At 42.1% G+C, this 14882-nt stretch overlaps 3 protein-coding genes across 12 annotated transcripts in view; 2 read left to right on the top strand and 1 right to left on the bottom strand.

The window, feature by feature from the left end:
- The window catches only part of FRY (FRY microtubule binding protein), a 238728-nt gene extending 237209 nt beyond the window's left edge, over positions 1–1519 (top strand). For all 9 annotated transcript variants that reach the window (XM_080577411.1, XM_080577405.1, XM_080577404.1 and 6 more), the window contains one exon: positions 49–1519. In XM_080577411.1, coding sequence (XP_080433537.1) covers positions 49–307 — 259 coding nt within the window. In that variant the 3' untranslated portion in view covers positions 308–1519. The remainder of the gene's footprint in view (positions 1–48) is intronic.
- On the bottom strand, positions 700–5961 carry ZAR1L (zygote arrest 1 like). Its single transcript, XM_080577428.1, has 4 exons — positions 4943–5961; positions 4688–4780; positions 4459–4533; positions 700–4068 (listed from the first exon to the last, which is right to left on the bottom strand). Exons 1-4 carry the CDS (start codon positions 5933–5935, stop codon positions 3925–3927), a joined length of 1305 nt encoding a protein of 434 aa, XP_080433554.1. The 5' UTR covers positions 5936–5961; the 3' UTR covers positions 700–3924.
- Positions 5962–8186: 2225 nt separating this feature from the next.
- Positions 8187–14882, top strand: part of BRCA2 (BRCA2 DNA repair associated) — a 47116-nt gene continuing 40420 nt past the window's right edge. The window contains exons 1-7 of one of the 2 annotated variants that reach the window (XM_080577403.1): positions 8187–8381; positions 9101–9207; positions 10077–10319; positions 12407–12512; positions 13355–13407; positions 13512–13552; positions 13635–13746. In XM_080577403.1, the coding sequence (XP_080433529.1) occupies positions 9141–9207; positions 10077–10319; positions 12407–12512; positions 13355–13407; positions 13512–13552; positions 13635–13746 (622 nt within the window). In that variant the 5' untranslated portion in view covers positions 8187–8381; positions 9101–9140. Of the gene's footprint in view, positions 8405–9100; positions 9208–10076; positions 10320–12406; positions 12513–13354; positions 13408–13511; positions 13553–13634; positions 13747–14882 lie in introns of both variants that reach the window. The other variant, XM_080577402.1, reaches the window with a different exon arrangement.

Genomic DNA, 14882 nt, shown 5'->3' with positions numbered 1-14882 from the left:
GCTAATACCCCATAATGATGCACGCATTCTCTTCCTCTTTGATTGCAGGATTTTGTGGCCCAATGATATCTTTGGAAGTAGCTCTGATGATGAAGTCCAGACACTACTGAACATTTATTTCCGACACCAAACCTTGGGTCAGACGGGCACCTATGCACTGGTGGGCTCTAACCAGAGCCTGACTGAAATCTGCACCAAATTAATGGAACTGAATATCGAGATCCGCGACATGATTCGCAGAGCCCAGAGTTACCGGGTCATCAATACTTTTCTTCCAGATTCCAGCGTTTCCGGCACAAGTCTCTGACAGGACTCTCGTGTCCTCTTTCAAGCTGGGAGTGCTGCCCTGCTGGAGTGAGGTGGCTCAATGTCTTCTCAGCCTTACAAAGGTTTGGTCAAACTGCACTCACTCTTGTTACATTTAGGATTTCTTCTAAAAAGATATGGGCTGAACTTCAAATGTGTAGCAATACTGTAAGGACAAAGGTAGCATAGAGCATCCAGGACAACATCCTTTGTTCCCTGTTGCACAAAAAATCAGTTAGCATTTCACTGAGCAACTGCAACTCACTACTGAAGAAGTGACTTCCATTGCATACCAAAGCCTACTACACTGAACAATACTTCCTTTATAGCAAATTAATTTTAGGTTGGCAGAAGTGCAATGTTTCCTTCATGAAATAATATTTTTTGTTAAAAAAAAAAGAAAAAAAACTTGTACATTTTTTCCTTTTTTTCTCTTATTTGGTGGAGTGAAAGATGGGCAGAATGAAGCTGGCCACAGAATCTCGCAAACTTGTTGGTCAAAAGCTGAGAGCCTGTGTATATGAAACAAGTTGTAAATGGACTACAATTTAATGTACACTGTAATTTGAATATTATTACTGTATCTTAAAACAACGAGCTGCTATGAAGTACATTTCCTAATGTTACTAGGCTACTGTCTCCGAAGGTACTGGATCATATTGCAGAGGTCTGTTCTTAGGCCCACAAGTATCATGAATGGTCTTGGTAGATTTTCCTTTTTTTTTCTTTTTTTTTTTTAAAGGATCTTGACGGCTTTTTACTAGAGGGTTGCTTTTATGAATATATTTATATTAAAGGATGGTTGATCTAATTTAACTTGCCATTTTGTAGGAGAAAGTCCCATCACAGAGTCAAATCTTTTGAACTGTTATGCATGCATATTTTTATTTAATATAAATTTTGAGTATAAAAAGTAAAAATATTAACGTGAAATGCAAGTTCTCATGTTAAGCTTCTTTAAAGAGATGTCCTATTTTATTTGTAATGTATATATATGTCATAACTGTATGTTCTTTTTCTTACATTTAACTGCTGTCCAGTGTTAAATGTATGCATGTAAATCTGTTGCACATCTGAGACACTTTTATTCTGACAGCTATGTAACTTATTCACTCTGTAAATACACTTACCGTTTTTGTGAAGTAACTTTGGTTGATATTTGAATCAGTACATCCACTTAACTAAAATATAAAAGTCATATAATCACAACAGAGTATGTGCTAGTTGTGAAGACTGTTCTTATCTGAATCTATACAGCTGCCAAGGGTATGGATGATAAGCAGCCCCCAAAAGTCCCCTTTTTCATGGCTTATGGTGAATTTGTTCGTTAAAGTGACCAGTGAGAAGTGTAAAGATTATTTTCTTTCACACTCAGACTCAACCCAGAAGAGCACATTAACTAAAGCAGTTTCTTAACTAAAAAAAAAAAAAAAAATCCCAGTTGCAGGCTTATTTCTATTAAAAGCATCAATAATGAACCTATTAGTTCCAGAGTTAGTTTTCAGTCATTTTGTTTGTTTGTTTTCTAATGCTATAGGTAAAAGAAAATCTGTCCACACTGCAATATCAGCCTAGGTTCTGGGAATGCAGTAAAGCCCTCTCTCCTTTATCCCTTTTTCAGCTTGCTTGCACAATTTTAAATAGACACTCATAAACGCTTGCACTGATGCATAAAAGGGGTGGAATCCACAGAGTGCTGCAGCCCCATTGTAGTTGCAGGACAAAATAAAGACAGGGTAAATCCTTTTCAAAAGAGACGCTATTTATCACTGAGTTCTTCTTATGAGCAAACTAACCCACAATGGTTAGAGAAGTTTTCAAACATCAGTTACATATTTCCACTTTTGAAAGCTATTCAGAACTGCAGCTGGGGTGGTCTGCAAAAATTTTAGTGCTCGGTGAAAGTTTTGAATGGTTCTGTCGCTTTGCAAAGTTGTGAGTATTTTACAGATCGCAGGAAAATTCAAGTTTAAAGGGACAACAGGAAGTCGTCCAGGTCCCTTGAAGCAGGAGCAGCCATGAGATTATATCAGGTTACTCAGGCCTTCATCCAGTTGAGTCTTGAAAACCCTCAAAGATGAAGAGTGCACAGCCGCACTGAAGAGCCGGGCTCCATCCTTCCTCAGTAATAACCGCCTCATGGGTACTTGTAAGCTACTGTTGGGTCTCACTGAAGTCTTTGCTTCTTCACACTGAACAAGTCCAGTTCCTTCAGCCTCCCCTCACACAGCAAGTGTTCCAACCCTGCGACCAGCTTGCTGGCCTCCACTGAACACATGACAGCTGATAAACATCTTTCACATATTGAGAGCCCAAAACCAGATACAATAATGACAAAAGATATGCTCTCATGAGCTCTAACTAACATGGTCAGTCACTTCCCCAGCTCTATTGGCTCTGCTTCTGTTGATAGGAGTGAGGATATTGTTGCTGCCCTCTGCTGGCTCACACCCACCTCATTGGAATTTCTTCTTGTCTCTCCTAAAAATCACGAGGTTGCCTTCAGCCCATTATCCCAGTCAGCTGAGATGCCTCTAAGTGGCAGCACTGTTCTCAGCTGCATTGGCTGGTTCCCTCAGCTTGGTGGCATCTGCAGATTTGCTAAGTGCATGCTGTTTCCTCTTTCATGTCACTGAAGTGGAGCAGGACAGGTCCCAGGCCATACCCACTGTGGTACCCCACTTGTTACTGGCCTACAGGTAGAATCCCCTTACCGTGTACAACATGATTCATTGTACAACATGATTCATTTGATCCTGCACAGAGCTGGGAACAGACCTTCTGATGTTCTTCCCAACCTAAACTATCCTTCACATATACAACAAAGGCCATGATACAGCAATCTGCCTTTCCTTGTATCATTTCTAGACTTGAGGAAGAATAGGAACCATATTCCCATCGGGGATTCTGGCTGAATTTTGTCTCTGTGAAAACTGATTCAGTTATTCACTTGTTACATTTGAGATGCCTTACAAGACTAGGAAGCTTCTGTCTCAGCTTTTATTCTAATTGGCAGGCACTGGGAGCTATTTTAGTGATATTAGTACACATTTCCTCTGTATAATTTATTATACTACATACTAAATAACTCAGCTCAAAAAGTTTGAGATGTTAGCTTATACTTCTCCCTCCTATCTTACAGACACAAGTCAAAGACTATGCCAGAATAAGTAAACTGGTGTTTGATTTTTAAGTATACATGTGGCAGGGAAGACAGCAGTATGATGAGCTCCAACAAACACACACAGATACATTTACCACAGACTTTATACACCAGAGCATTATTTGCATCTTCCACACTAGTTCAGTTTGAGTGAAGGGAGAAGTTACCTAAAAGTAGACTGAAAGCAAAGCCTACTTTCTTTAGGAAAGTGAACAGGTTCCATTTCCTTACATGTAAACTTTCTTCTTTGATACTTTCTTCTTTGATTACAGCATGAGAAACTAATGGGTAATAAACTAGTGCAAACTTTTATTGAACTTTATTAACATATATAATAGTTAAATATTTTATAAATACAAAAGTCCTTATCCATTATCCAATGCCAGGTCAAAAGCCTAAGGTCAAAACATTGCAAGAAGACTGACAAACTGCAAGTGCAAAATGGGGCACGCAGATCAGACAATGTATTTGAAGCTGTAAGTGTTATCACAGGACAGCCTCTTGCCTCTGCAGCGGCCACAGAGTTCTTGGCGATGAGGTCTCTTGAGATCAATGTGCCTTTTCTTCTGAGGGCAGGAGCAACGAGTCTTCGAACAGGTCTTAGGAAAGACATTAGTAGTAGATCAAATGAGTGCACTTTGTTAGACTGACATTTGTTTTCCCTTAATCCTAGAATCATACTTGAGCTGATATGCTTAAAAGAGCTTTTGTGGTAAAAAAAAGCTGTAAAGTTGTAAGAGCCTTCTCATCTAGAAACACTGGTCAAAACCCTATCTATCCTGCATGTGGCAGGACAGGATGGTGTAGGAAGAGAGAACCATTCACATAAGCCATCTACAAGATGGAGACCTATGCTATTACACCATTCCCAAATAAGGCTTCTAGTACTTCAACAGCAAATTGTCTTCCAGGTAAAGTCAGTAAGAAATTCAGCAACTGTAAACCAGTGGAGTTCATGACAAACTTGGGCAGTTTATACTGTAACCTACCTGGCACTGGATTGCTTCCACACGATAGGGATTGAAGCCCTTCTGGCATTTGCGACAGAACTGTTTGAAGTACACCTAAGAAAAACAAGTTCTCAGTTACTACTGAGACTTACTCAGGATGTCGAATATGGCTGTCCTAAATTTGTGCCAAAAACATGATTTCTCACATTTTGTGTTGTACTTACAAGCATCAGGAACAAGAAAAGACGTGATGTTACACATTAATTACCTTGTTACTTCCAGAAATGCACCACACATAAGCACTCTCCCATCTGGTCTTGCAGTCTTTACAGTGGAAATAGCCATACTTCTGCTCCAAGAACTGCAGGGAGATAAGGGGTCACTCAGCGGCCACCTGGCCCAGCTCCCCTCACACAACCACCCACCTCCAGCGCCGGGGGGCTCAGACCTGGAGGGAAGGGGGGCTGTGAGGGGTGCAGACCCAAGAGAGAGTCTGGGGGGGGCACCACTGTGCCTTGCACACCTGGAAAGCTGCCCGGCGGCCAGGGGCTGCAGCTTCTTCCTGCGACGCCTTCGACTGCCCCTCGGTCGGTGGAGTGGCCGCTGCCTGGCCGTCCTGCTGCTCCCCATCACCATCTTCTGCCTTCTGCTCCTCAGGGGTGGCCGCCACCGCCTCATCCTTCTCATGGGACCCCACAGCTTCAGGCAGCGTGAAGAGGCGGCGGTCCAGCACAGGCGAGTAGAGGGCCATGCACCCACGGGCACGGAGGCCAACAGGGCTGAGAGGGCAGCCGGTGGGCAGTGTGCGAGGACCAAGCGAGCACTGCACAGCAGCATCGGCCCGGGGGTTCACCTGCACCCCGACCTCCCTGGTGTTGGCTCGGCGGAGCCGTGGGGTCAGTCCTGGGCTCACCTGCGACAGCAGGGCCTTCAGGTGGGCCCGGCGGTAGCTGTCCAGGTATTCAGAGGTCAGCGGGGTGGGGGGCCCCCCGAGGAAGGGACCGAGCCCACTGCTCTTGCTCTGCTTCCAGCTGGGCTGCTTCAGCACTGGGTCCCCACCACGGCCTGGTGTCGTGCCACCCCTAAAGCTCTGGTCCCTAAAGCTCTGGTAGGTGCTGAATGGTGGGTAGACAAAGCCCTCCATGGCTGCACCTGCAGAGAAGTCAGTTCTAGGAGGGCTCCCAGCCCTGCCTTTATCTGGTCTTGGAGAGATGGTGTTAATTGCTGCTAACTGATGGGGAAATTGGGCCCAGCTGGCTGGAGGCTGATTGCAAGGGAACAGCTGCCAGGCCTGCCATCCCCTCTGCTCTCTGTTTGTCCCCGGCCATGAAGTCGCTGCTCCAGCCATGAGCATTCCTCCCGTACCTAATTTAGGGTACAGAGCCGGCCTGCCCCTTTGCCAAGGGCACACGGCCTGACCTGCTCTGCTTCTGGAGGCTTCATCGGTGGCTTTGTGTAGAAAATGCTCCTCCAGGGTTAGATGTGATGATGCATCCTGGGCCCTGTAAAGGCTCATTTGCTCGGGAAGCTGCGAGTCAATGAAGGTCTCTGCAGAGCTGTGTGAGCACCGAGAAGTAATCGGCGATCAGAAAGCTGCACCAGCCTGCAAGACCCTGCGGAGACTGAACAGACGTAATTCAGCCATAGCTGGGGCAAACGGAGCTGTCACGGGGACAGAAAGTCTGCTTGCTCGCAATTCCCTCTTTTAAAGGTCTTAAAAAAAGGAAAAGGGGTCTGGGAAACTAACAAAGCCCAGATAAACTGGGTAGGCCACAAACAGCCGAGCAAAGAATGCGGGCCATTAATCTTTGAAAAGAAGTCGTTGTCATTGCCAAAAGTTCTGAACACCCTCATTACTGAAGGATTGCCCACATATACAGCTTTTCTATCAACTGTGTTGTTTTAGAAAAAGATGGGGTATACTTCAGTTCGTGCAACACTCCAGAGGGAAAACTGTTACACCAGGAAAAGTGGCTTAATATCTGTGTAATAAAATAAATTATAGCAATACAAGTACTTACATATTAGACTAATAGTCCTTTGGTAATTACATCACTTTATTTCCGTCAGTTCTAAGGTAACATAATTAACATTATTAAATCATGTAAACAGCGTATGTGAATCTTTAGAGACTGAAGAATCCCCAAATCCTTGGACTTGCTGTGATGCTAAATAATTCCTTTGCATGACTCCTCACCATCTTTATAAAAGCTTAGCGTTATAAAATCCAATGGGCCAGCAAAGGAGGGGCTAGAGAAGAACAGGTAGGGATGATGCCTTTAAACTTTCACACTGTGTATAAGAAAGATCCTTTCAAGTGTCTGAATTCTTGGTAGAAAACATTTTTACAGAACAAAAATGGATTAAGATTCAAGAATAACACAGTTAAAAACAAGATGGGTCAAGGTTGCACACTATGTTTGGATTTTCAAAGTACCATCCATATCAACTCAATGGAAAAAAAAACAAAATTGTGAAGCAGATTGAGCAGATTGAGAATAAAATGGAAACTACATACTATAACCCAAAACAATGGTATGGCCTCTTCTACAATGCTATGGGAAGAAGCAGTTATTGCACATCCACAGGGCTCTGCAGGATTAAAGGAAACTAAGTAAGTTTGCTGGAAGGAGAAGGGACACAGAAAATTATCGTGTGAAGAGAATCTGGAGAAGGTGACACATGAGTAAGGAGGCACGATAAAACTGTAAAATAATGACTGGTATGGATAGGTAACTAGAAGCCCTTTTATGACACAAGGGCAGGTGGACATGCAGCCAGAATGAAAGATGGCTAACCCAAAATTGGCCACTGGAAGGATTTTCCACCCAACTTGAAGTTATTTTATGGACTCCTTGCTGAGGCCAAGAAGGTATCAAGGGTCAAAATGGGGATGGGCGTGTATCCAGAGGATAACAGTATTTTATACTAGCCATAATAACAACAACCTCCGTAATAAACTTCATGTTTCGAGGCCTACAAAAGCACCTAACTAAAAAGATTGGGTTGAGATCCTCCCAGGCAATGTCACTCCACCACAGTACCGCTTGCTGTAAGACTTCTGGAGACTTTTTTTCTGGGGCATTGGTGTTAACCGCCAGTAAATGGTTGGAGCACGTCAACCTTGGATACAACCCTTGGTCCTGCATGCGTGTAGGGATGTGTGAATAAAAGGATGACTTTTGGATCAGAGTATAGGGACTGAAAAACAAGATCAGTGAATACCGAGGGTTGATATCTAGTCAGCAAGGCATTTTCTGGGAAGGGATGAGAAGTTATTTTCATACAGCATACTTTTTTTCCTCATATCTAAGCCTTTTTTCTGTTTACTTTCTAATAAAGTTTTTTATGAGACAGCTGTTACATGGGTTATCTTATGCAACCTGTTATCAAAGAGAAAACGAATCCTCCCTTACGAAGAATTACTCTAGAAATAGGTTTTCTGTATCCTGCTATTGTTAAAGAGAACTTGGGCAGAAACATTTTATCCCTCAGAGTAGCGGACACCCAAATGTGCAGTGAACCCAGCGCTGTGCCGACACGCAGCACCGCTGCCACCACAGACACAACCTTGTAGCGGGGCGGACGCTCCCTGCTTGTGTCGCGGAAAAGCGCACGTGTAGGGAAAACGTTTACACTGCAAGTTCTCTTTCGGCTCGGTTTTTCCTCTGCCTCCCCGGCCCGCCCAGCCGCGCTGAGGGGAGGAGCGAGCCCCGCGCCACCCACCCGCCAGGCGCTGAGGCGAGGCGGTGGCCGCCATTTCCCCGCCCCCCGCCCGGCACGGCGGGAACGGCGGCCCGCCTGCGCGCGCACGCGCGGCTTGTGACGGAGCGGTGGCGCCGGGATTGGAACGGCGGCGGGCGCGGGGGCGCGCGGCTCGGGGCCGCGCACCGGGGCAGGCAGGCCCCGGGCGTGAGGCGATGCGGCGGTGGCCGCCGTGCCCTGCCGGGGGCCGGAGGGAGGTAAAGGTCCCGGGCTGAGGGAGGTAAAGGTCCCGGGCTCAGGGAGGGCGGCTGCGGGGGGCGAGGCAGGTGGGGTGCCTCCCCTTCTGGAGCCTGCTTCCGAGGTGGGTCCCATTTCGTCAGGCTTGCACTGAATGGCTTAAAGAGTGTATATGATATATGATCAGGTGTTTGTCTTTCCTCAAATGGCTTGAAGAATATATACTATATGAGTATATACGCTTCTACAGGTGCGTATAGGGCATCTGTCACGAGGGAAGCTGGCTTTATGGCAGGAGAAGTGAAACGTGTCACGATGAAGGTATCCCAAAACACACGGGAGAGCCTTCCTGCAGTCTGTGCCCTTCTCGTGAACGTGGCTGTGAAGCTGGCAGTGCCTCACAGGCCGCTCGGCGTGTGAGCTGTGGCTGTGCGAGGACACACCGGGGCTGTCACTGGCCTGGCGTGAAGGAGCGGCGGTGGGCGGCTTGCTCTACCTGGAACGCTTCAAAAGTATCCTCCCAGACCTGTGTTTTGTCCGGTATTTGTTGAATACTCATATTACCTCCAGTGTAAGTCCTCACACTCACTTGTTTTCGTACCATGGTCACCATTACAGTGGACGGGTACCGCACAGCCTCATCACACCCGCCAAGAGATGCAGGAGAGCAGGGTTAGGAGCTGCCCGGCTCACCTCACAGGGAATGGGACCACCAGACAGCATTCTTATTTCTCCCCAGATTTCTCAACACGCGTTCCAGTAATCTTACGGATAAGAAAATGGCTTGCAGATCTGTGGAAAGACCAACCTTCTTTGAAATATTTAAGACCCGTTGCAGTGATTCAGGTACAGCATAACTACAGTAAACATGTTCTGTTAGGATTTCTTCCTGGACATTGGTATTTTATACACATTTGCTGTAAGCTGTACGTTCCATATAGAAGCGCTATGCAACTTGTTAGCTGTTGTACTTGCCCCAAATCTCTATTTGCCATTACCTACTTTTTTAATACAGTTATCTTAATTGTAGCTTTTTTCATAATGTGTGTTCAGGTGCTTTTTTGTACTTTTTTTTTTTTTTTTTTACCTGAGTTTCCTTATGTACTTGAATGCAGGCCAAGTTTAGTTTTTTGCCAAATGTGTCAACAGCAGTATATCTCAATGTTAAAAGGAACCTGTTTAACTTGCCAGCCTGAGAAAAATAAGGGATAAACTAAACTTAAAAGACTTTAAACAAACTGGATATTTATCTGCTCTTTGGTTAGTTTTGCTAATGGTCCTAGAAGTTTAGCAGACATTTTTTTAACGCTTTGCGGGTATCAGAATTCAGAGGTATCTAGAATCATAATAAGCAGAATTATGGCAGTGGAATCAGAGAATCACTTAGGGTAGAAAAGGCCTCCAAGGTTATCAAGTCCAGCTGTTGAAGTTGGTAAGGAGTAAGTTAAACTGTTAAAGTTGGAGGGGATAAAGCATTTTCTTGCTGGCATGTAAATGCCTAATAAATTTTTGCATTCTGTATACAGCATTAATTTTGTATTAATTTACGACTAATTATGTCCTTTTGTGCATGTCATATTAAATGGAGATTGCCATATTAATATGGAAATATGGTTTAATAACATACAAACTCATACATTTTACCATATGTTATTTGCATGAGATTTGGCAGGTTTCTTTTTTTTTAATGTGATTTTCTCTGTTTTTCTTCACAGACTTAGGGCCTATAAGTCTCAACTGGTTTGAAGAACTCAGCTCAGAAGCACCCCCATATGAACCTAAATTGTTAGGAGAACTTGATGGTCCCATCGATCAAACTTCTTTTAAAACTCCAAAGGCAAAACACTTCACATACAGCCAGCTGGCATCAACTCCACCGATTTTTAAAGAACAAAATACAATAATGCCACCTTTTTCTTCTCCTGGAAGAGAACTGGATCAGAAAAAAATAGGAACAAGTGAGTAGATTTTTGCAAAACTGTACCTTTAAAGGCTTCTTGTGTGCTCCAGACATGAGGGACTTTTTTTTTTTTTAAACCTTTGTTTTTTGCTGGTGACTCTTAATGTAATAGATAATGCTACTGCAGAAATTGTATAAACAAAATGCTTAGCCTTAGTAGGCTTGTGAAGACCACTTCTAAAAATGTAGAATTAATCTTAATGAATTCAGCCTGACAATAAGCTGATAATGCATGCATACATGCAGAGTACTCTGTAGAAACCTGTCCTAGTCCCAGTACTCTACGTGCTGTTAATACAAGGATTATATGAGCTTGTTGGTGTGGTGACTGAGAACCAGAGTGAGTTTTACTATGTTTGACTTTTGTTTTACACAAAATATCTGAAAAATATTTTCACGAGGGAGGATGATGTTTATCATGCTGAAATGTGAGATAGTAGGAAGCTCCTTAAGATATCTTAGAAAGATTTAAATACTAAGCTCTTTGAGTTAGCAAAACTGTAAGACACAAGAAAAAAAGTGACAGAACTCCTTTCCAAATGGAAGGGAGTAAGTTCTATGTTGGTGCTTCTCATGACGTTATTTCCAAATCCCATGTATGTCATGAAAGTGCATGCATGTTACTCTGCTCCTTTTTAATATACCAGCTAATCGTAGTACCCATTCTTCTTGGACAGAAAGATTAATGTTTTCTATGGAGAATATGTGCAACATTGTATGTAAGACACTTTTCTGTGGAAGAATATAGAACCCCTTTCCTGCAGTTATCTCATTTGTACATCTACTGTGTCTGTGTTGTGTCCTCCTACCGACAAGATGAGCTGTTCTCAACAGGTTACGTGGGACTTCTTACTACTCCTTACTTCTGGAGTTGTTCTTAGATCTTAACAGAGCTTTTAAAGGTGTCGAACTGTTTCTGTTCCAATAGAGCTTTACACCATTGCTTCCATGGAATGCTGTTACCCCGTTCGTTTCTCTTAAGTTTATTGTTGAACTTGTGCTCAACTTAGGTGACCGTGTTTCTTCTAACCTCAGCTATTCAGGCTTAAACAGCATTAAGTCCCTAGTGAATTCTTGGTAGCACTTCCTAAGACGGAAGTAAAGGAGACCTACTGTCTCATTTGAAACCCCTTTCTGTTTCAAAGGGGTTACTTTAGCTCTGTGGATGCTTGTTTACACTCCTTAGTGAAAGGAAGAAGACTATTACTAAAGTTTCTGTGGTTACCTGTGGCTGGCCTGAGGTCTTTTTCTCCCAGTTTTATTGGTTGTAGTCAGCTGGCTCACACACCTGGGTTTCCTTCTTGTGAAAGCGAGAGCATGGATGGAAGCTGATGGATTTTGCCTTAGTGTGGTACTGGGATGCAGGCATGCTGCAGACTCAGGAATTTAGAAGCAGAGAGAAATACGGGAACCTAGGTGTAATTTCTGAGATAGAAATAGCTTGGAAACTTCTGACTGGGAATTGTTTTGAGTGGTTGCTTGCTCATGTAAGAGGTTCACTGTTGAGAGGATTCTGCTGCTTTGGTGGGCATACTTTCTCTTCTATATGCAGAGCGCAGCATAAAAATATCTGCGAGTACCAGAGGCAGCACCTCCAATAACAATTCCAGAAAATATATATATATATATATATTTTTTTTTTACTTAATGCTGCTTATTCTAATTAAGAATTCTTATATGTCTTAAGTAAATTTGAGAGAGAGATGATGAAAAGTCATGCTTTTGTGTACTAAGTTTCTTCTAATGGTAACTCCTACAAGGACAAGACATGCACAACACAGTATATATGCACATCATACTGAAACTGAGTGTGTAACTTGACTAATATCTTGGAAGTACACTGAAACATTTATCATCTAAGGTGACAAAATGAGTTATTTTTGGTTGTATGTGTGCATTTGGCATAAATATATTCATTTTTGTTTGGATATAGAATTTGAATATGCTCAAAACACTAGGGAAGGTCGCATTAGATGTGATTTTTGGTACTAAAAATCAGGCTTTGTATAATATTTAAAGCTTATATTTACACTTCAAAAGTGAAACAGTTGCTGCAAGATTGTGTTGATTATTATTTCTTTTTAGGCAGAGAGAATTTTACAAGTCCAAGTATCATAGGAAGAAAAAGAGATCAAGAAAATGAAATACTGGCTTCTCCTCTTGGTACCTGCCACAACTTCCTTGCTGCCAGGTATCCTGATGTGTCAATGCAGTATAAAATAAAGCGTATTTTAAGCAAAAAGCAGTATTAAAACCACTGTATTCGTCTGGTAGACTTCTTCAGAGCAAATATGAATAAATAAATCTTGAAAAGATTTCAAGATTTCAAAAGATTCAAAAAAATGAATAAATCTTTCATATTTTGTATGTTTCTGATACTTATAGGTTGCTAAGAATTGAAAATAAAATGCCAGCTAGTTCTGGAAACTTTGCTTGTAGGTGTTCTTGCTATCTATTTTTCTACTCCTTTGTAGCTGGCATTTGACAGTCGTTAACATTATTTCAGCTTCCCAAGTCCTGGATGTCCAGCGCAAGTAATAGCAGTAGTGCTGTACCATGTGTTTCTAAAGTAGTAACTTGTAAAGCTATTTATAATATTTACTGTGATTTTTTTACTAATGGCCTCAGTTTCTACATCTGATAGCATATTTTTCCATTTAATCTGCTCAAAGTGCTCATGTTGGTTATAAAGAACAGTTAAGCAATTTATTTAAGTGAAATAAATTGGGCCAATTTCCATGGTTTCATACAGCATGTTAAAAATGCATAAATTGTATTGAAATCTAGTATAATATTTATCAGGCAAGTATTGAAAATTAACATTTCACAAAAGAAGCATTTTATAGTTTGACATAAACATATGGTAAGCTTTAAAATACTAACTGGTGGTTAGAAGAAATCTACATTTTAGTTAGAGAAACAGCTATGGTTGCAAAGAGAAAATAATGGAGGCAGTAAAGTACATAATGTCTGCTATAAATATTTATTACTTTCAGAAATTGATGAGTGAAATTATTTTTTTGTTGTTGGCAGCCCAGCTATTCTAAGGAATGCTTACAGAACACCGCAGAGAAGTAATATTCCTGGTTTGTATTTTCACTTTTTGGTTTCACGAAATGCCTGACGTCTGTAGATGTAAGTCCTCACTTCTTAGACTAACCTTTTTGTACATATTACATAATTTTTTTAGGACCATATGGAAGCTTGTTTTGCACACCAAAATTTTTGGAGGTAAATATTTTATTCCTGCATTTTGCTTTCTTTTCCTTAGTATGTTTAGAGTTCTGTATAGGAATAATAAATGTATTTTTAGGTTCGAACTCCAAAACGTATTTCTGAAAGTCTGGGGGCAGAAGTGGATCCAGATATGTCCTGGTCAAGTTCTTTAGCTACGCCTCCTACGCTTGGTGCAACAGTGATCATAGGTAATTCTAAAAATGAACAGTTGCTAAGGGTTAAAACTTCTGGTTTTTCTGAGTTCACTGAGTGTGAATTTCTTTGTTTTTATTTTTTTCCTTTTACTTATCTATTTTAAAGGACTAAACTAAAGTGATGCTTTGTGGGTGACTTTAAATAATGTAACCCTAAATGGAAGAATGAAATTAAGTGCATCTTTGCTTTCCAAAAGTTTTTTTCTTCTGTATAAGGCCTTAGGGAATATTCATTTAGGAACAACATAACAAAGCCTAGAAAGAGGATTGGGTAATGATTCCGTATCTTTGCTCCATCACAAAACTAGATACCTGTTAGGTTAAGTCGTCTGAGTACATTTATTAAGTTTAAGGTCGTAGCTTGTTGACTAAACTTCCCAGCAGCCATGCTGGCTTCAGCATTTTAAGCCCTCTCTCTGTGCTCACTGTTGTATTGATGCAGGTAGGACGGACCGAGATACTCATCCAATTGCAGACCCTATTTCCTAGGTTATTCAGACAGGGCAACTCCTGGGCTTTATTTACAGTGCAGCCGCACAAACAGCGGTGCCTGCATAACTGAGGGTGGGAGTGAGTGGGTGATGGCTGCTTCGGTGGCACTTAGGTCAAGGCTTGACGTTTAGCATCTCTAAAGTGTTGCTGCAAGTAGAATTTCTTTAGTGTGATAAACAAGCAAAATGAAATTTTACTTTGAAACTTTAAATGTCCACAAACGTAAACCATGTGCATGCAAAGCATCTAAAGCATATTAAGAATGCATGCAAGAATCGGGGATCCCCTCTGTCAGTAGGTAGGGGGTGGTACTCTTCATGAGGCTACTGAATTGTGTCATTTGGGGCATTCATGGCTTCAGAAAGATGTGACTTGGAGAGAAAGTACCCATAACTTTAAGCTGCTCTTCTGAGAAATGAGTTCTGATTTGAACTCTCATAGTCTCACTTTCTGGATGAGCATACTAGTTTGCAGTCCTTATACCTGCTTTCTGCTGTCTGCCTTCTGTAAAAGGAGAAAGTGAGTCATTTGGCTGTTACAAGAGGGGCTTCAGTTACTAATCTTGATACCACGTAGTAGCCCAGATGTCATGTTTATGAAGGGTGTTACTGCAAAATACTGGTCTTCGTAAGGCATCT

The sequence above is a fragment of the Anser brachyrhynchus genome, assembly GCF_964034855.1.
Source record: "Anser brachyrhynchus genome assembly, chromosome: 1".
Classification (NCBI taxonomy): Eukaryota; Metazoa; Chordata; class Aves; order Anseriformes; family Anatidae; genus Anser; species Anser brachyrhynchus.
Note: the sequence above shows the minus strand (reverse complement) of the source record. Positions and strands in the feature narration are given on the sequence as shown.